This window comes from Tursiops truncatus, chromosome 5 (assembly GCF_011762595.2).
Source record: "Tursiops truncatus isolate mTurTru1 chromosome 5, mTurTru1.mat.Y, whole genome shotgun sequence".
NCBI classification, from domain to species: domain Eukaryota; kingdom Metazoa; phylum Chordata; class Mammalia; order Artiodactyla; family Delphinidae; genus Tursiops; species Tursiops truncatus.
Genome location: NC_047038.1, coordinates 44,661,359 through 44,683,005, shown reverse-complemented (window position 1 = coordinate 44,683,005; position 21,647 = coordinate 44,661,359). Strand labels below are relative to the sequence as shown.

Sequence of the window (21,647 nt, the reverse complement as noted above, 5' to 3'; positions counted from 1 at the left end):
AGTGGGGGGTTTCCAAATTAGATGCTCGCTCCTGGGGCTGTGAGACGCCCCAGAATACAGCACACACCTCAGGGAGCCAGAGCAGAGGTCCCGCAGCTTCACAGAGAGCCTCTGATCAAGTGCCATTCTAAGTTCTGGCACGTGTTACGCCATGGAAGACAAAACAAATAGCATTTACTACTTCTGACTCTTTCTTAACCTTCTGTTGACATTGTGTTTTATCTAGGTAAGAGGGCTGTTCCCTAAACTTCTGAAGTGATGTTCTCTGTCAATATCACAGATGTTGAAAATAAAGTCCAAGGTGGTAACTGAGTTAAAGCAGAAGGTCCATATTCCCTCCCGTAGTCTTCTCTTCCACTGCTGACCAAATCCAGGACTCCTCGGCTCCCCTGCCTAATGTGACCTAAACATACTGGGAGTGCCTTCACCATGTTATTGGCTGGGGGACAAATTCCTTCTTATTTTTTATGACCTGCTGCAAGAGATCATCACCTATGAGAAATCATCTTGGACCACCCTGCCCCCCACCATGCAGAGTTAATGACTCTGTATAGCTTCACACAGCATACTATAGGTTCTCAGTAAATAATTATTGTAAAACCTAAGAAAAATACAAATTTACTTTATCGTAGGTTCTCATTTCTCAGAGTTACTCCATGACCTACCAGCATCAGTCACTAAGGAGTTTGATGAAAAGGCAGATTCCCAGGGGCTACCACCCTCCTCTTGAGTGAAGCTGTTTTGGGGTTGGGTCCAGGAATCTGCCTTTTATAAGGTACCCCCAGGGGCCTCTTCTGCACACTGAAGTATAAGAACGATTGGTTAAGACAAAACGATGCTTCAAGCCATGTGTAGAGTTTTCAACCAGTTCCTGAAATGTTTATAGCCATTTGAAACTTTGCCCAGAATTATTTTCCTTGTTTGTTAAGATATTACCAAAAGCCTGGGATAAAAATCAAAAAGAGCAATGATCATAGGCCCCAAATAGTTGTAGATTAGAGATCTAGATGGTCAGCCCTCTTTCTCTTCTTTCATCAAACAGGTGTAACCTTGTAGAATCTCCCAAATAGGTGGAATTTTAGAGCTAGAAGGGACCCCAGAAATCCAGTCCAAGTTACAGATGAGAAATAGAGTTTTGACATGTGTGTCCGTTTGGATCTTCCAAAAAATGAACAGCAAGACAAATTTAGATGTGCAAGAGATTTATGGGGAGAAGAGTCTGAAGAGTAATGGGAGAAGGAACAGGAGTAGACAGGCAGCACCTACTGACCATGCTTCAGGTCTGACACCTGTGAGAGGCAAGAGGGAAGAACTGGGTAGAAAAACCTACAGACTACAGTCCCGCTAAGAAAGAGTCTTGGGCAGGCCGATGAAGAGCTCCTGAGCAGAGAGGGAACATTAGAGGAGTCTTGTGTTGGATAGAAATAGCCCAGCCTTGTTCCTCCCCCTGGGCTTGGTTGTTGGCTAGAGGCAGCTTGGGGGGATCATTGCCTTGGCAGGACTGTGATTGTGAATCTCAGGGTATCAACTGGCTGTACTCCTCACCTCAGGTTCTCTGGAAAAGAGACCTGAACAGCCGACCCCACCACATGCTCCATATCACAGTTAGTACAGAACAAGGACTAAACTTTCATCCAGAATTCTTTCTGGATTTTTCTACAGAGCATCATTCCTTTAACTTCTTGATGCATCCCACACCCCCAGCTGTTGTAGGTTTGAACTTAATCTTGTGGATTCTAGAACTAGACCTCATGAGGGGTGGAGAAGGCAAGACTAACTGTCAAGTAAGAAAAGGAAAGGGAGAGATGCAGAGGGGATTTAAGGTCTTTGTGGGTAAGACTGAGACAGCTGAGTATGGTCATAGTTGGTCTATTTGTCTATCCAGCAAGCTTTCCATTTCCCTCCTTTGGAGAACTCTTCCCCCTTTCCACATGGTTCTCAGAGGGCTCTCAATCTTGGTGCTCTACTTCCCATCCTATCCAGGAGTACTTGACCTAGGCTGGGGGAATCCTTTGGATTGATATACAGTCATTAGGGGAGAGAAATTCTCTTTTTGCTGGAATAACAAAACTGTGATTGCAGGAGCTAGGGCAGCTGATGGTGGTGGTCTTTCTTGTTCTGTGGGGGGAGGAGCTCTGCCGAATTGAGACAATCAGAATTCAGCAGAGATGAGAGGTGAGTAGAGAGAGTGTGAGTCATGCGTGCTCTGAGGCCTTGCCTGGCTCCTATACCTCTTCCTTCCATTCTCGGAGGTCCTTCCCAGACACATGGGAAGTGTGTTCCCTTTTGCCTGGTACTTACCTAGTGTACCTGGTACACTAGGCAGATTCTAACATAGCCCCAAATTCCCAGCCCCTGGTGTATATACACCTTCTTTTAGTTATTCAATCAAACACCAATCTAGATTTCTCTGGAAGGGATTTTGTAGTTGTAATTAAGGTTCCAAGTAATCTGATCACATGAGCCCCGAAAGCCCAATCAGAGATTGCAGATGGAGAAATCAGAGAGACTTGAAGTGTGAGAAAAACTCAGTGAGGGAGATGGGGGAGCCGTGTACTAAGGAACGCAGGTGACCTCTAGGAGCTGAGAGCAGTCCCAGATGACAGTCTTAAGATCACAAGGAACTGAATTATGCCAACAGCCTGAATTAGATGGGAGACACATTTCTCCCCAAATCCGCCAGATGAGAACTCAGCAGGCAACGCCTCAATTTCATTCAGCCCTTGAGCAAGAACCTAGCCACGCCATACTGGTCAGTTTGTGGTAATTTCTTTATCAACAGTAGAAAATAAGCGTACTTGGATTTGCTTTGCTTACACCTGAAGAAGTCCCGACTGAACGCTGGGGAGAACGTGGACCCCCTTCAGCCAGTGGAGACTTTACAGACTGTTGTTCTTCACTCTGCTTTCCTTGGGTATAAATCTGCTCGCAGCGGCAGCTGTTGTTGACTAGTGTGATGGAAGAATCCAAAAATACATTTTGATGGGGACAGAGGGAGCACGAAATGGCTCTTGGGTCTGAAGTGGGCTTGGGAGGAAGATCACCGAAGGAATGAAGTGGGGGGGGGGGCTTCCCTGGTGGCACAGTGGTTGAGAGTCCACCTGTCGATGCAGGGGACACGGGTTCGTGCCCTGGTCCGGGAAGATCCCACATGCCGCGGAGCGGCTGGGCCCGTGAGCCATGGCCGCTGAGCCTGCGCATCCGGAGCCTGTGCTCCACAACGGGAGAGGCCACAACAGTGAGAGACCCGCGTACGTCAGAAGAAAAAAAAAAAAAAAAAAGAAAAGGGGGGAAAAGGCTGGTGGGACCCAGAAGAGACACGTGTCCTGATGAATCTCCCTGCTTCCACCATTCTCAACAGCAGCCAGAGTGATCTTTATAAAATGTGGATCAGATCACACTCTGAGCTCTCCAGGGCTTCCCCTTTCACACAGGGTAAAAACCAAAATTCTTCAAGGAGACACGGGTCCTCCACGACCTGGTCCTGTCACCTCTCCTGCCTGCTCCTTGCCCACACCGCTCACTCTGCCCCTGCCACGCTGGCCTCCTTGCTGCTCCATAGCCCAACGCACATTCTTGTGCCTCTAGGACTCTGCTCTTAAACCTCTGCTGGGAGGGCTCTTCCCTGATACCCTTCATTCTTCACTCTTTCGTGTCCATCTGCTCTTCACTCAAATGTTACTTTCTCAGTGAAGCCTTCCTTCACTGCCTTGTGTAAAATTTTAACTCCATCCCCCCCCCAAATATTCCTTCCTTGCTTTATTCTTTTCTTTTTTTTAGCATTTATCACGTCCTAAAAGATTGTTAATTTCACATGTTTGTTGTCTGACTCTCTCACTAAAAAGTCAGCTTCATGCACACAAGGATTTGAGTCTGTTTTGAGCATGCTGGACCCCCTGTACTGAGTACCGTGCCTGGTATATTTGCTAAATGATTGACCGAAAAGGGGATGTGTGCATAAGGAGAGATATATTTTACTTCGTAAGGGTGATTTCTTTCCCCTTAAAAGAAATTGGTGGTGAGTAATGTGATCCAGCAATCCCACTCCTGGACATATATCCAGAAAAGATGAAAACTTTAATTCTAAAAGATACAGGCACCCCAATATTCATAGCAGCACTATTTACAATAGCCAAGACATGGAAGCAACCTAAGTGTCCATCAACAGATGAATGGATAAAGAAGATACGGTGTATATAAACCATGGAATATTACTCAGTCATGAAAAAAGAATGAAATAATGCCATTTGCAGCAACATGAATGGACCTAAAGATTGTCATACTAAGTGAAGTAAGTCAGACAGAAAAAGACAAAAACCATATGATATCACTTATATGTGGAATCTAAAATATAACACAAATGAACTTATTTACAAAACAAAAACTGACTCACAGATGTAGGAAACAAACTTACAGTTACTGAAGGGGAAGGTGTGGGAGGGATAACTTGGGAGTATGGGATTAACAGATACATACTGCTATATATCAAATAAATAATCAACAAGGATTTACAGTATAGCAGGGAACTATATTCAGTGTCTTATAATAAACTATAATGGAATAGAATTTTAAAAGAATATAGATATATACATATGTATAACCAAGTCACTTTGCTGTACACCTGAAACTAACATAGTATTGTAAATCAACTATACTTCAATTTAAAAAAAACAAAGAAATTGGTGGTGGGTATATTTTTAAGAAAACTAGTGAGTTGGCCATTTATTCCCTTTAGCTACAAAAGTCCAGGACAGCGGACCATATGGTTTTGCAGTTTGCTTTGCATATGGAGCTGACAGTAAAGACTGCTGTGATAAAAAAGAAATATTGCCAGCCTGACCTCAGGACTCTTCCAAAAGCAAGATTATGTGTGTTATTTCAAGAAGTGAGGGGTATAAACAACAGCTCAACTGGATCTTAAAAGCTACAGTGAAAAATCCCTAGCAACTCCCAAAATAATCCCTGAACTATAAATAGCTACATATATTTTATGTATATATGCATAATATTCATTTTTATTGTGTTGGTGGTGTGGGCCATTTAATACAAACCCATTTGTTTATGATTCATCAGACACTTCTCATGAGCACAGATTTTGTGCCAGATACAATGCAAGGTACAGGAGATATAAAAGTGAGCAAAATAAATGGGCTTTTAATTACTTGGGATTAGGTTCAGCTACGTATAACAGAAAAACCCAAACAAATGAGAAGTGTATTACTCCCTTACATAAAAGAGGACCGGAAGTATACAATCACAGGTTGGGATGGAAGATTCATGCTGTAGGGAGCCAGGCTTTTGTATCTTTCTGCTCTGCCTTGCCGGCTGCAAAGCTTCATTCTTGATGTCTCCTCATGGTCCAAGATGACTGCTAGAGCTCCAGCCATGACAACTCCATGACAACCCCATCAGAAGGATGGGGTTCTATCATTAGCCAGCCAAGGATACCTACTCGTCCCTTTGGCCAGGGGTGAGAGTCTCTCACAGGTGGTGGGTGGGATATTACATTTTCTGGGAAAATAAAGTAGTCACCACCCTGTATCCTGCCATCATGTCATCTTGCATCACTTCAGGGTTGTTTTACATATTTGTTACTAAATTGTAAGTTTCCTGGGGCAGGGACCATGGCTTCTATATCTTCACATCCCTCCACCCCAGCACGGTGATGGATGAAGGGAAGGGCTTCTATAAATGGAAGTTGTTGAATTGAAGGTGAATATGAGTCAGATAAGAGAGTAACAAATTCTGTAGATAACACCTGAGGAGAGAAAGTGGGACTTCCTGGGAGTCTCACGGGTTCCAACTTTAGGCTCTTCTGAGACCCATTTTCTCTCTCATGAGGGACTTTGAGATTCAGTGAAAGGAACACTGAAAATCAAGAGATAAAGGCCCCATTGTGGCTCTTCCACACAAGCTGTGCGATGGTGTAGAAATCAGTAGACTCCTGGGGCCAAAGTTGCCTTATTTATGAAATGAAAAAATGGTCTTTGTGGTATCTTGCTTATAATCTTAAAATTCTAAGAATATAGTCGTCTTTCTTTCTGACATTTTACTGGCTCCTTTTGCATCTCTGTTCAACATTTGAGCAATGTCACAATCTGGTCTCATTTTTAAAGGTCATTGTATTTATCTGGCACAGCTTAGAAATTCTATAGTAACCTTTTCAATTTAAACCAAAGACTCAATTTAGAGAAAAAGAACATTGGACTGAAAATCAGGGGACAAGCTCTAGTTTCCATTCTGCCCTAATGGGATGAAGGATGTTGGCAAAATTGCTTAAAAGCTCTGAGCCTTGGCATCCTCATTTGTGTATAACATAGCTGGTATAGATTTGGTAAAAGGCAAGATTGTAACTTTCTAAGGTACTGGCACAGGGGAAACAGCCTGTCTCTCTTTTTTCCTGTTAGTAATAGAACCATCTATATTCTAGCTAAGCACAAGGCAGCCCAGCCAGAGACTGCATCTCCCTGACTCCTTTTTGGCTCTGAGATTAAGTGTAGGCCTATGGGTGCTGACAGAAGTGATATATACATCTTCCAGTTCATCCCCAACCTAAGCACAAGCTGCTCACCCTGGACCTCTTCTATGATGGTAATAGTAACAACCATAGCAATGACCTTGGGTCCAGTAAATGGAACACTCTAGTGAGGCAAGGGATGAAGGGGCCCTAAAGTAGAGTAATCACAAGGAAGGTGGTTTGGAAGAAATGATTCCAGACATTTTTAGAAAGTACAGAGAGCAGGCGTGCCCTGAACTCTATGAAAGCCAAATGCTCTTTCTATTGTCGCACGTTCATTCCCAGGAGAAGTTTATTCGAGGTTGAGTTGAAGAGCTTATTTCTGAAAGCAGAGAGTGGCTGCAACCAACATGGCCTGTGGCTTGCAGCTCCCTGTCACCCATATCGAAGCTTCAGGCAGCACCTTGCACACCTCGTTACACCCACAGCAGCAACAAGACTACCTTAAACTCCTCCTCCACTTTTTCTGCTATTAAGTTCTCATGATTTTGTTTGTATCTGTAGTTATAGATTTTGATGCTCCTACCTGGAGTACTTCTCTGTTAAAGTATTTCCTGTGAGAGGTATTAAGATTTCTTTGTATTGAGTTTTTAAAGAATTTTTTGTATTGATTTTGTTCACAAAGGAAGTATTGCAACACATATGCATAAATATTGACCAGGTTGGCTAACCAAGGGAGCTAGCCCTAGTCTTTGTGTTCCAAGAAGCTGTAAGCAAGTCGTTGGAGCTTCAAAATATGGTCCCTCATCTTTTTTTGTTTGTTTTTTGGTTTGGGGTTTGTTTTTTTGTGGTTTTTTTTTGCGGTACGCAGGCCTCTCACTGTTGTGGCCTCTCACTGTTGTAACCTCTCCCGTTGCGGAGCACAGGCTCTGGACACGCAGGCTCAGCGGCCATGGCTCATGGGCCCAGCCGCTCCGTGGCATGTGGGATCTTCCCAGACCGGGGCACGAACCCGTGTCCCCTGCATCGGCAGGCAGACTCTCAACCACTGCGCCACCAGGGAAGCCCCGGTTTTGGGGTTTTTTTAAAGCTTCTAAAAAAAAATTTTTATTGGAGTATAGTTGATTTACAATGTTGTGCTAGTTTAAGGTGTACAGCAAAGTGAATCAGTTATACATATACATATATCCACTCATCTTATGCAGAGGGTGATACTCCCTGGAAGGCAGGCGGACCTGTATCTGTGAGTGTTGGCCTCCGCTAGTGAGAGGAGGGGCTCTCAGTAAGAGCCTTCTGAAGAGACTGCCCTTACCTTTCAGCTAAGTCTCAGTCTAAACAAGTTTGGGAGACAGTTGAGCTTCAATTACTCAGAAGCTTATGCCTCACAGCTCAGTGCCATGTGCAGCTAGGTGTCTAGCAATGGCTGTCTGATGGGTAATGATGAGATTTTCTTTAAAAAAATGAGTATCTTGGCCTCCATTCCAAGCCCATTTGCTTGCAGGAGCCCAGCCTTGTTTGGGACCTGTTTTAACCCATTTCCATAAAGAAAGGAACAGCAATCACAAGACCTCTGCTCTTCCCAGGAGTTTCAGCACCCAAATTCAGGACTTCCTTCTTAAGGTTTAGCTAGTCCTCTGTTCTGACTTGGTGCCGGGAGAGTTGGAGCTGCCTCCTGTGCAGAGACATGAGTCAAGCAGTGACCTTGGCCTATCCATGTTCTGGCATCCCAGGATGCTATGCTTCTGAGGTGGGGTAGCATGGACACCCCCCGCCCCGCTTCAGTCATGCCAGCTGGAGAATCCACTGGACTCTTCCGTCTCCCCTACCCCACACCTAGTGAGTCTCTGCCCTGCCACTCTTGCTAATTGGCCACTCTTGAACCCACACCCCTTCCCATTTCCCCTGCGCTGACTCCAGCTCACCCCGAGCTCATCCCCCTGCCTCCCACAGTTTTCTCCCTGCCCCATCGCATCTGGACTCCACACTGAAGTCAGGGCAGTGGTCCCCAAACTTATGAAATGGAGAATGTCTTAATCAAGATTCTCCAGAGGGACAGGGCCAATAGGATATATATGTAGAAAGAGATTCCTTATGAGAAAGTGTCTCATGTGACTGTGGAGCAGAAAGGTCCCACAGTGTACTATCTGCAAGTTGGAGACCCATGGGAGCTGGTGGTGCAAATTCCAGTCTGAGTCTAAAGGCCTGAGAACCAGGAGAACCGATGGTGTAAATCCTAATCTGAGGGCAAGAGAAGACTGACATCCCATCTCAAGCTGTCAGAGAGTGAATTCTCCCTGACCCAGGCTTTTGTTCTATCCAGACCCCCACTGGATATTGGACGAGGCCCACCCACACTGGGGAGGGCAATCTGCCTTACTCAGTTGACAGATTCAAATGTTAATCTCATCCAGAAACACAGACACACCCAGAATAATATTAACCAGATATCCGGGTCCCATGTGGCCCAGTCAAGTTGCCATGTAAAATTAAACATTATGGAGAGTTTTATTCCCTGTAATTTCAGAGAGGTAGAGTCTTGTAAGAAAAGCTTCCTGCGTGGCATAGAAGCCACAGTTCCGCAAAGTATGCACCCATATGCTTTTAGAGCCTGAAGCCCTGGGCAGCCGAGTGTTAAAAAAATGTAGGTCCTGGCCTCTCCATGCCCCAGCCGTACCACATCAGGATCTCAGGGCAGGGTATGGGAGTCTGCATGATCACCATGTGCTATGTAAACAGGATAAACTCTAAACTCCTTAACATGGATGCTGGACCCTTGAGTGTCTGACCCCTGCCCACCTGTCCAGTGCTGGGTCATGCTGTCCTCCCCGTCTTGCCAATGCCCCTCACCAGGCTCTGGCCAGGAGGACTCCCCTTGCATGTCCCCTCCCAGTCCCCCCTATTTCATGCCTTTGTGCTACTTCTTGCTCCTGGCACTCCCCCTACCTGTATTTTCTTCTCCTTTCTCTTCACCTGGATGACATTTGCTCATCTTTTCATACCCAACTCAAGTATCCTCTGCACTCTGATGCCTCTCTGCTTGGATAAAGAGACTTTTCATTCATTCAACAAATAGTTACAGAGTCCTTTTCACACGTCAAGCACTGTTCTGGGATCTAGTAGTGGACGCAACAGACAAAAGAACCTACCCGCGTATAACTCATACTCTAGAGAGGAAGACCAATAAGCAAATCGAAAAAAAAACATGTAAAATATATGATATGTCAGATAAAGGTGACATGGAGAAAAATAAAGCAGGAAAAAGTATGAGGAGAGCAATGATTTGGGGGGTAATCAGCGCGGGTCTCACTGATAAGGTGGCAGATGAGGAGAAACCCAAAGGAGAATGGTCCTCCCAGATGAGGCAACAATATACACAGAGATGCAGTGAGAGAGTGAGTGTGCTTGGCATGATTGAGGCACGGCAAGGATGTCCATGTGGTTGGAGTGGAGGGAGTGAGAAAGAGAAGAAGATGAGGTGAGCTCAGAAAGGGCCTGGGGAGCCAGAATATGTAACCCCCTTCTGGTTGCCGTAGGCTCTGACATTTTCTGCGTGGTTAGTCATCAGAAGGTTTTGAGCAGTGGGGAGACATGATTTGACTGACTTTTTTTTTTTTTTTGACTGACTTTTAACAGACTTTAGATGGCAAGGTAGAAACAAGGGTTGAGGCCATTGTAATGGTCCAAGTGAGAGGTGCTCATGACTCAGATTAAGGGCAGGATGGGATGGTGAGAAGGGGCGAGATTCAGGATTGGCTGATGGAGTGGATTTAGGATGTCAGAGACAGATTTGAGGCAGAGACGGCTCTAAACTTTTTTTAACTGTCTTTTTTTAATGTGATAAAATATAAATGACATAAAATTTACCATTTTTAAGTGTACAGTTCAATGACATTAAGTACATTCACACTGTTGTGCAACTGTCACCACCATCTGTCTCTAGAACTTTTTCATCTTCTCAAACTAAAACTCTCTGCTCGTGAAACATTGACTCCCCAGAACCCCCTCCCCCCAGCCCCTGGCAACCACCATTCTACTTTCTATCTCTGTGAATTTTGCTACTCTAGGTACCTCATACAAGTGGAATCATACACCACATTTGTCCATTTGTGACCGGTTTATTTCACTTAGCTTAAGATCTTCAAGGTTCATCCATGTTATTGCATGTGTCCAAATTTTTTTCTTTTTAAGGCTGAGTAATACATCATTGTAAGTATATACCACATTTTGTTTATCTATTTATCTATCAATGGACACTTGGGTTGTTTCTACCTTTGGGCTAGTGTAAATAATGCTGTGAACATGGTTGTACAAATATCTATTCAAGTTCCCGCTTTCAATTATTGGAATTGAAATTCCAGAAGTGGAATTGCTGGATCACATGGTAATTCTATGTGTAATTTTTTGAGGAGCCACCATACCATTTTCCATAGCAGCTGAACCATTTTACATTCCCACTAGCAGTGCACAAGGGTTGCAATTTCTCTACATCCTCATCAACACTTATTTTTTGTTTTTTGATGATCATCATCCTAATGGGCATGAAGTGGTACCTCACTGCAGTTTTTTTTTTAATTTTTAAAAATTTTAAATTTTATATTGGAGTATAGTTGATTAGCAATGTTGTGTTAGTTTCAGGTGTACAACAAAGTGATTCTCATTGCAGTTTTGATTTGCATTTCCCAAATAATTAGTGATGTTCAGCATCTTTTCATGTATTTATTGATAGCCTCCAAAATTTGACGTAAGCAGCTGGAAGAAGGGGGTTGCTATGGAGCGAGATGGGGAATAATGTGGGAAGAGCAGGTTTTGAAGGAAAAATCCCCAGAATTAAATTTGAGGTGCATGTTAGATAGAGGAGATATTGGTAAGCAACAGGACATGAATCTGACATTCAGGTGACAGGTCCAGCCTGGACACATAAGTTGGACAGTCATTAGCAAAAAAAAAAGCATACATAAAATCATGAAATTGAATGAGATCCCAAGAAAGTGTTTGTAGAGATGCGAAAGTCCGAGGCCCAAGTTCTGAGGCCCTTCTATTTGAAGGATGAGAGGTGAGGAAGAACTAGCCAATCAGATGAGAAGGAGTGGTCAGTGGTCAGTAGGAGGGAAGCCAAGTGAAGACAAAGTTTCGAGGAGAAGGAAGTGATTTCTTATGTCAAATGCTGCTGAAAGGTTAAACAGATAGATTGAGAATTTTCTGTTGCTTTAGCAACTTGGAGGTCATTAGTGAAACAGTGACTGTTGTTTTGGTGGATTAGTGAGGTTGAAAGCCTGACTGGAGAGGGTTCAGGAGAGAAGTGGAGGTGAGGAATTAGTGACAATGGGTATAAACAAAGTATTTGAGGAGTTTGCTATAAAGACATGCAGAAAAGCGGGAGATGTGGGATCAAAAGAAAGATTTTTGTCAATGATAAAAATTATAATACACTTATATGTTGATGGGAGTGATCCATTAATGATGATGCAGGAAGGAAGGGAGAGAATTCCTGGAGCAATGTGATCCTTCCCTGTGACCCTTGTGCCTTTCTCTAGAAGATTTCTAGCAAAGCACCTCAAATACCACTAAATGTACTAATTGGCTTACTTGTCTCTCTCTCTTTTCATGTGTTAGTCAGGTTTTCTTGCAATAATGCTGCGTAACAAACAACCCTAAAAATCTCAGCAGCCTACAAGAGCAGTGCTTTATCTCCTGCTTAGGTTGGCTGCTGTACAGCTGCTCTCTACTGGGCTTGGCTGAGCCAAGCTCACTCCAGCCTTTGGGTTGGGGTCCAGCCTGTTCCACGTGTCTCTCATTTTGGAACCCATGGCTACCCTAAATGTACTCTTCTAGAAGCAGAGCAAGCCAAAACACATAAACACACTTAAAGCCTCTGTTTGCAACAAGTTCACTCTCATTCCATTGGCCAAAGCAAGTCACAGGCAAGCCCAAAAGGAAAGAAAAGTAAATGCTGTCCACAGACTGGAAGGGCTATAGCAAGGAAGGAAAAAATGGAAAAACAGGACAATCTACCACGTTCTGCTAACCTATAAACCCCTCAACAGAATGATCTTATTTGTTCTGTTTTTCTAGTGCCTAGCACCATGCCGAGCATGTAGTAGATGCTATAAAAATATTGAATGAAAGAATATCACCAGGTTTTTTTCTAAACAAGCTAATTGTTCTATTTCTTTTAATTTTTGGATCCAAAAGGATTTGGGTTTCAATCCCAGCATCTGCACTTTTTAACATTATTTTATTTATTTTATTATTTATTTTTAACATTGTCTTTTGGCAATAATAGTAAAAATAATAGCAGTCAGAATTTCTCGAGTGTTTACTCTGTGCTAGGAATGCTGCTAACGGTTTTAGGTTCTGTATGTCATTTTAATCTCCAAACAAATTTATGAGGTAGGCATTGATCTCCCCATGTTACAGAATCAGAGAGGTTCAATACTCCCTCAAGCTAGAGAGAGGTGGAGCTACAATGTGAACCCAGGTCCAGCAGGATCCAAAGCCTCCTTTTAAGCACCATGCTCTGTCCCTCCTAGATGTTAAATTAACCCCACCCAATGTCAAACAGGAAGAAGCATGAGAATGTCCACTTTGTAAAATTGTTAGATTTATTGACAAATAATATGTATATCACCTGGCCCAGAGAAGTTATACTCTGGGCACTCAATAAATATTATTTCCTGTTTTCCTTTTCCATTTCACTTCTGAATCCTGCTGCCAGACTGGATGGAAACTTTCGTTACGATCTGAGGCTCAGAAACCATTCATTATAGCTCTGTTAAACCTACAATACTCGACCTCTAAGACCTTAACAGGCCCGCTGCAGAAATTTTCTCTGAACTCACACCATTAGCAGTGAATTTCTAAAACCCTTGGGAAGACATTGCAACTTGCTCAGTATTTCTCTTGGCTCCTGAATTATTCATGTCCCTTGATGGATTCTGAAGTTGGCCTCCTCCTGAGGGAGAAGATTCGAAAATAAGGCTTGGGTCAGTCACTTTGAAGTTTCAGTTGAGTAGGTGGTGACTGAAAGAAATCAAGCAGGTGGCAGCGGAAAGGTTGCCAAGTGACCTGTGAGTCATCAGGCCCAGGAGAAGGGTGGGTATGCTCAAGATCTGCTCAACAATTTCAGACTCTGAGGGTGGGGTAGGGTGGGGGGTAGAGCAGATTGTGTCTCCAAAAAACAAGCGACGTTCCTTTTGAGGGCATAGTGTGAGAAAAGAGAAGACAAAAACATTTAATAAGTACCTACTATGTGCCAACAACTAAAAGATGTAATCCTATTTGATCCTCAAAAAAAACAGGTCTGGGTTATCTCTCTTTTACAGGCAAGAAAGTGAGGCTTCAAGAAGTGAAATAACTTAAGCAATTTTTAAAAGATCAGAGTTGCGAAGTATATGTATCAAACAGAGCTAGTTTGTCTGTGAATGACAGAAAACCCAGTGCAATCCTGTTGGAATCACTGCAGGGCTGGCATGGTCTTCCACTGTGTCAGAGACCCCGGTTCCTCTTATCTTATTGTCCTGCCAACCTTAGCCTTGGCATCCCCTTCATGGTTCAAGATGAACGCTTGAAAATAGAAGATTCATCTCGGAAGAAATAATGACACATCTGCTTATATCCAACTAGGCAAAACTTGGTCACTTAGCTGCTCCAAGTTAGAAGGGAGGCTGAGGAATGTGGCAGTGTGCCCACAGACAAGTTAAGGTTCTATTTCTAAGGACAAAGGAGAGAAACAGATCTTGGGTCCACCAGCAATCTCTGTTACCAGGAAGTTAAATCTAGGTCTCTCTCACTCCAGAGGACCCCTACTCCACCGGTTCTACTATACTGCCTTCTCTAAGAGGAGTGCCATTGCCACAGAAGTCTCCATCAGGCTTAAAGTGCCCTGTGGACAACCATAATAGGAACAGCCAGGTCCCATAGGTGCTTACGGTGAGCCAGGCATTATGTGATGTGCCGTATAGCACTGTCTCATTTAATCCTTCAGTAACCTCATGAAGCAGGAACTTTATTCTCCCCATTGTACAGATGAGGAGACTGAGGCCCAGTGAGATTATATGGCATGCCCAAGGTCACACAGAGCAGATAGCATCTGGATCCATATGTTGTATGGCATCCATACGATGGCAAAGAGGATCTGCACTCAGGCAGTGTAGACTCCAAAGCCTAGTCTTTTACTTGTTATGCTTGTCTGTTTCATGTGTGTTCCCACTTCAGGGCCTCTACGCCTGCAGGTCTCTCTTCTGGAATCCTATTCGTTCAATCTCTTGCCACCCCTTACAAAGTTCTCCTTCAGTCTAACAGGAAACACACTGAGAGTCTGGATCAGGCCAGCCATTGTGCTAAGTGCTTGGGGAACTAAAGAAGATATCAGCTGAGGTCCCTATGCTTATGAAGCTCACATTTTACTTTGACATCCAGCATCTAAATGTCCATACTATGATATGAAAGGGCCGTAACAACCAAGTGGTTCACAGTGCACTGGAGGACAGATGAATGGGATAAGTTTCTAGTATCTGGAGGGAGCTAAAGGACACTTTACATAGGAGGTGAAATTCTTTATGCTTTCCCCCAATTGTTCCAAGTAAAACTCATTTATCTTGAGTTATACCATTTCTTCTGTTTCTCTTCCTTTCTACTAAATCTTCTTATCTGCCTTTCTCTAGTGCCCTCCATGTTACTTTGATCCTGTTTGCCCATCTAGTCATCTGCCTACTCTATCCCTATTCCCTTCACCAGTGGTTTTGGGGAAGAATGGCACACGTTCTTAATCTCCCCTTCCCCACCCTCCATTCTCTCTTTAACCACACCAGTCTGCTTCTGCCCCCAGTACTATACCAAGAATGACCAAATGCTCTGGCTTTTTCCCAGCCTGCAGTTAAAAGTCCAAGTCCTTTTCTCTGGACAGAAGGTAATATTCATTATGCAGTTATTGGGTATCTGGTGTCTCTATGCAATATCTCATGTAGCCCTCAATGTAGCCTTAGGAGGTTGGTGCTATTGTTAATCCGATTTTACTGTTAGGAAACTGAGCTCCAGACAGGTTGAATCACCTGACCCAGGTCAACAGCTAAGAGACAGTGAAGCTAGGACCTCAGCTGAGTTTGGCTGGTTCTGGAGTCCAAGCCCTTAATCATTACTCCTTCAAAAAAAACAGGAGAGGGGCTTCCCTGGTGGCGCAGTGGTTGAGAGTCCACCTGCTGATGCAGGAGACATGGGTTCTTGCCCCGGTCCAGGAAGATCCCACATGCCGCGGAGCGGCTCGGCCCGTGAGCCATGGGCACTGAGCCTGCGCGTCCGGAGCCTGTGCTCCACAACGGGAGAGGCCACAACAGAGAGAGGCCCGCATACCGCAAAAAAAAAAAAAAAACAGGAGATAACTATGCTAGGAGAGTAGCAGTGGGCCAGGATTTAGGGTCATAGCCCTGAGAAACATGGTAGAACATTGAAATAGCCCTTGTGGAAAAAAAGAATAGGGAATTACTACAATAACTCAATTAAATGGTATCCGCATGGAGAGCACAGATGAGGTTGGAAATCTTAAGTACCAGTTAGTAGTATTTGACAAGAGCTGAGGTGGATGGGTTGATCTGGAGGCTAAAGATGAGGTGCGCAGGTGATTTGAAGATGTCAATAAGAAGGTAGTTGACATGATTGGTTGTGGCTTTAAAGGAGAGAAATTAAGGTAAAAAGAGACTATTGGGCTAGGGGAAGAAGGAGGGCAAGCTCAGAGATCAAGGTTGTGGGAATGAGGAAGTGGAGAGAGTGGAAAAAGATGAGACTGACTTGAGAATAGGCAAGATGACCCAACAGAGTAGTGCCAGGAGTGCCCTTGCCATGGGCACAGCTGTGAACATTCACAAATGTCTCCATGTTGTTCAGGGAAATGAGTTTGATGCTTTTGAACTGAAGAATTCTAATACAAATTCTTCATATCAGTTTTATGATGGAAAATGGCATCTCTCCCCACCTACGGCTGGGAGAGGAGACACCTCTTTCATCTCTTTCCTAAGATTCTATACTAACTGTGAAGATTAGTTTTTTAAGACCAAGCTCTGGAATTTCATTTGTTGCATTCATAAGCAAAAATTGGACCTCAAGATTACCAGGAGGAATGGAAAAAAAGAGTAAGGAAAATTTTATTTAATAACACTGAAGTAAACATATTGATGATCTTCCACAGAGAAACAACTTAATGTCTATCAGCAGGTAATGGAGAAATAATTCATAGCACATCCATATGATATGGCATAGGAAGTAGCCAAAAATAAAAATGAGGAATCTCTTTATATACAGAAATGGCATAATCTCCAAGATATCTACGAAATTAAAAAAAATCATGGTGCATATGAATGTATATGTGTATAAAAAAGGATGGTGACTAAAATATGATATGAATAATAACGTATCATACTTTCCAGGTTATGCCTACATACCCTTGGAGTAACCTTCTAAGGAAGGTCAGGAGACAGTGGGTCTGGCACCTCTAGAAAGCCAAAAGTTCTGAAACCAGATCTCAGCCTAAGAGAACAGTTTGGGCAGGTCTTTGGTGGGGATTGTTTGGGGACTTTAATTGCAAGACACCACGAATAAAAGTGTACATGCCAAGGTGCCTTGAGGCTCGAGCCTAGTGTGAGACCCTCTCTGCTACCTCCAGCCTGAAATCTGGTCTTGTGTTAATTCAAGGGTGTGCCCATGGGGAGCATTTTCACAGACAGGGCAGACTCACATGAGTGAATGCTGGAAAAAGCTGAAGTCCTTTAGACCCTGATCCAGGTGACATGGTTCTCACTCAAATGGGTACAATGTTTGGGTTCTTTCTTCATTAAGTGCTTTAGTGGCATCAGAATATACTGGATCTCCATCGAAGTTTTCTGTTGTACAGGTATAGTGAATATAGGAACCGCAGTTCCCAAGATCACCACCACCACCACTCACTTATTTTATCCTCAATGGAATAACCAATGCCAAATTTCACGGAATAAACTTTACAAGGATGTTTTGTTCTTCACCGTGAGAAAACCCCATTTACGTTAAGATTTGATCTGCCACAGCTTGACTCCACTGAAAATAAAAGTCAATCTTTTTTTATCAGTTGGGGTGTCAGGTTGCAGAAAAGTTAACATAGCACACCTGAGACTGCTTATCCTTAGAATGGTCTGTTTGCAAAATTGACCCTTGGCTGGCATCTGGGAACGTGGATTTCCAGAGGGTTCCCATCACCCACACTAATAAGAACATCTCAGCAGGCCTTAACTGTTCGTGCAAACAATGTAATTTATGTGAGCAGTTTCCTTCTGGGAGTCTGGAATTCTGGTAATGCCGAGAAGAAGTTGTCTACCCGACTGGCCCCCAATAAAAACCTTGCTACGTCTTCAATGAGCTCCTTTGGTAGGCAGTATTTCACATGTGTTGTCACACCCCCTTGCTGGGGAAATTAAGCAAGTCCTGTGTGACTCCACTTGCGGAGGATTCTTGCAAGCTTTCACCTCGTTTCCTCCAGACTCCCCGCTGACCTCCACCACTGCCAAGCTCGTTTTTCCGCTTGCTGATTTTGCTTTGTATCCTTTCTCTATAATTAATCATAGCCGTGAGTATGACTATACGCTGAGTCCTGTGAGTTCTCCCAGGGTGATCATGGCTGCGGTAACAAATAAATGTCAAGACTTCAGAGGCTCAACACGATAGTTTATTTCTTGTTCGTGTAGAGATCAAGGCCAGTGCTCCTGGTGGGCAGGTGGCCTTCTACTCAGTCACTGAGGACCCAGGCACCTTCCATCTTGCACTCCACAGTAAGTTTGCAGTTGGAAAAAGAGACGGGAAAGGACATGCCTCCTTCTTAACCCTCCCCTTAACCCTAACCCCAGCGTGGGCCCTGAGATGACGCACATCCACCTCTGGCCACATTCCATTGGCAATCACTAGTCATATGGTCCCATCTAGATGCAAGGGGACTAGGAAACGTGGTCTCTGCTTGGTGGCTGTTCCTCTGCAGCAACTCTGTGGAAAGAAAGCATGAATCTTTGATGACCAGCAATAGTACCGTAATAGATACTTACTATGAACCTGTCGTGTGCTCAACTTCATACCAAGTGCTATGATACAACACAAAGAAGTCATATTGTTCTTACCCACATGAAGGTTGACATGTAAAAGGGAACGGGTCACCCCCAAGGATGAGGAGACAAGGCTCCCTTTTTCTGGGAAGTTGTCTTTTCTACTAGACCCTCCCTCTGTATTTTCCTAGTAAGTGGTGCTGATCCCTCACATAGCACTTAGTGCGTTGAAACTGACCATATTCTTGTCAGATTCTCCGGACCAATTATAATATTTTTGAGGTCACAATGTCAGTTGCCTTATTTTTTTTTATTATTATTATTATTTTTTTTTGCGGTACGCGGGCCTCTCACTGTTGTGGCCTCTCCCGTTGCAGAGCACAGGCTCTGGACGCGCAGGCTCAGCGGCCATGGCTCACGGGCCCAGCCGCGCCGCGGCACGTGGGATCCTCCCGGACCGGGGCATGAACCCGTGTCCCCTGCATCAGCAGGCAGACTCTCAACCACTGCGCCACCAGGGAAGCCCTCAGTTGCCTTATTGATCAGCACATATTCCTAGTGCTCAGCACAGAACATGGTACATCTGAGATATTCAGTAAATGCGTAAATGAATGAATGTTCAAGAGGGACGGTGAGATACAGTGCAGTACCATGCTGTGAGCACAGGTTATTCAAATCTTCTTATCCCTTGTGACCTTGAAAAAGTTGCTTAATTTCTCTGAACCTCAATGTTTCATTATTAGAATGGGGAGAAAAATACCAACTTTGCAGGGCTGCCATGAGGATTTTCTGAGATTCTGAATGTGTATTCAGCACCTAGCCCTGAAGTTATGGAGAACAGTTTTTCACCATGGAGTACGATGTTAGCTGTGGGTTTTTCATAGATGCCCTTTATTGGGTTGAGGGAGTTCCCTTCTCTTTCTAGTTTGGTCAGTGTTTTTGTTATGAAGAGGTATTGGATTTTGTCAAATGGTTTTCCTGTGTCTGTTGAAACAATCTTGTGGGTTTTGTCCTTTATGTTATTCACGTGGTGTGTCACATTGATTTTTTTTCTTTACTATTTTCGGTTTTCTGTTTATTCTCTCTTTTTTTTTAATTGAGGCATAGTTGCTTTACAATGTTCTGTTAGCTTCTGCTGTACAGTGAAGTGAATCAGCTATATGTATCCCTATATCCCCTCCCTCTTGGACTCCCTCCTTCTCTGCCCGCCCCCGCCCCCATCCCACCCATCTAGGTCGTCACAGAGCACAGAGCTGAGCTCCCTGTGCTATACGGCAGGTTCCCACTAGCTCTCTATTTTGCACATAATAGTGTATATATGTCAATCCCATTCTAAGATGTTAAATCAACTTTGCACTCTTGGGATAAATCCCACTTGGCCATGGTGTGGAATCCTTTTTTTACATTGCTGGATTCTATTTTCTAGTGTTTTGTTGTATTTTGTTTTGGTTTGGTTTTGAGGGGCTCTTTTTGCGGCCCAGATTGTTTCAGACCCTTCACTGGATTCCCATGGTGCTTCCCAGAGGTCCCAATGGAACTCCTTACCAGTTTCTCCTGAGGACAGTTTCTAATCACTTCCACTCAAATCCTCTTCTCAGGTGCAGTTCGTGGGGATCAGCCTACGTCACGGCCAGGGTCACGGCCCTCTCCGGTCACGTGGCCCCTCAATCACACCCACGCCCCTCCCACTAACCCGGCTCCGCGAATTCTCCCGCAGGTGATCTATACCCTCAACACCCGCCAGGACGAGGCCGAGGCGGGCATGGAGGCGCTGCGTGAGGCCCACCAGGAGGAGCTGCGGAAGGCGGTGGCCGAGACGGAGGCCAGGCTCCTGCAGGCGCAGGGCCGCGCGGGCGAGGAGGCCCTGAGGCAGCGCGTCCAGGCCCTGGAGAGCGCCCTGGAGCTGCAGAAGCGGCTGACGCAGGAGGCGCTGGCCCGGTCGGCCGCGTGCAGGCTGGAGACCCAGGAGAGGGAGCTGAGGGTGGAGGCCGAGCACGCCGAGCGGGTGCTCACCCTCTCCAAGGAGATGCTGGAGCTCAAGGCCGACTACGAGAAGAGGCTCCGGCACATGAGCGGCCACGAGGCGCCCGGGTGGGGCGGGCTCGCCCAGGAGGGTCCCAAGCCCCAGGCCGAGCCGGGCTGCGGCCCCGAAATGCGGGAGGTCCTGCTGGAAGTGGAGCGGCTGCGAGCGGAGAACCAGCAGCTGAGCAAGGACTATGCTCGGAAGGCTGAGGAGCTGCAGGCCACGTACGAGCGGGAGAACGAGGCCGTCCAGCAGGCCATGCAGCAGTCGGTGAGCGAGGCCCTGTGGCAGTGGCAGGAGAAGGAGACCGACCTCCGGAAGAACTTCCAGGCCCAGGAGGCGGCCCTGCAGGCCCAGGTCCGGAAGCTAGAAGGGGATCTGGAGCACAGAGGCCGCAAGATAAGTGACCTGAAGAAGTACGCCCAGAAGCTGAAGGACCGCATTCAGGTAAAGCAGGGACTCTTCCTACCTTCCAAATGGGAGACTAAGCATGGCCCCTAGTGTCGAACACCTACCGTGTGTCACGCACTGTGCGAAGCCCTTGACTTCTGCCAGAGCGAGCATTATTACCTCCATGGAGTTCAACCACATTCATTCAGCAAGTGTGTGTGCAACACCTACCATGTGCCAGGCCAGGGCTGTGGGCAGGAGACACACGGTGAGCCGGCCTTGATCCCTGTCCTCTGAGAGCTGAGAGACTTACAATTTAGAGATGAGAAGATAAAACCGAAATTGAGAAGCTTAAGGATGGCCCTAGCTGGGCACACAGCTACAAAGTGTTTGAACTCAATTCAGCCTAATTCTAAACCCCCCACTCACTCCGTAACAACTTGCTGTCCTAACATCCTTGGGGCTTTGTATTTGTGGAAAGCCAGACCATTGACAAGTCAGTTACATGAGGCCCACAGACTCACAGAGCCCCATCTCTAAAAGTAACAGCAGCTAGTATCCTTCATACTCCCTGAGCATTTTTTTTTCCGTCCCAGACACTTTATCTCATTTGATCCTCACTACAGAAAGGTTAAATAACTTGCCAGAAGTCACACAGCCAATCAGAGGATGAGTAGGGATTTGATGAACCCTGAGCCACTGAATTCCAGAGATTAAAGGCATA

The 21,647-nt window shown here is 45.0% G+C and overlaps 1 protein-coding gene across 1 annotated transcript in view; it reads left to right on the top strand.

Annotated features, from left to right (window-relative positions):
• Positions 1 to 21,647, top strand: part of FAM184B (family with sequence similarity 184 member B) — a 115,463-nt gene that overhangs the window by 28,257 nt on the left and 65,559 nt on the right. Inside the window, exon 2 of the mRNA XM_033856397.2 lies at positions 20,228 to 20,980. Within this exon, the coding sequence (XP_033712288.2) occupies positions 20,228 to 20,980 (753 nt within the window). The remainder of the gene's footprint in view (positions 1 to 20,227; positions 20,981 to 21,647) is intronic.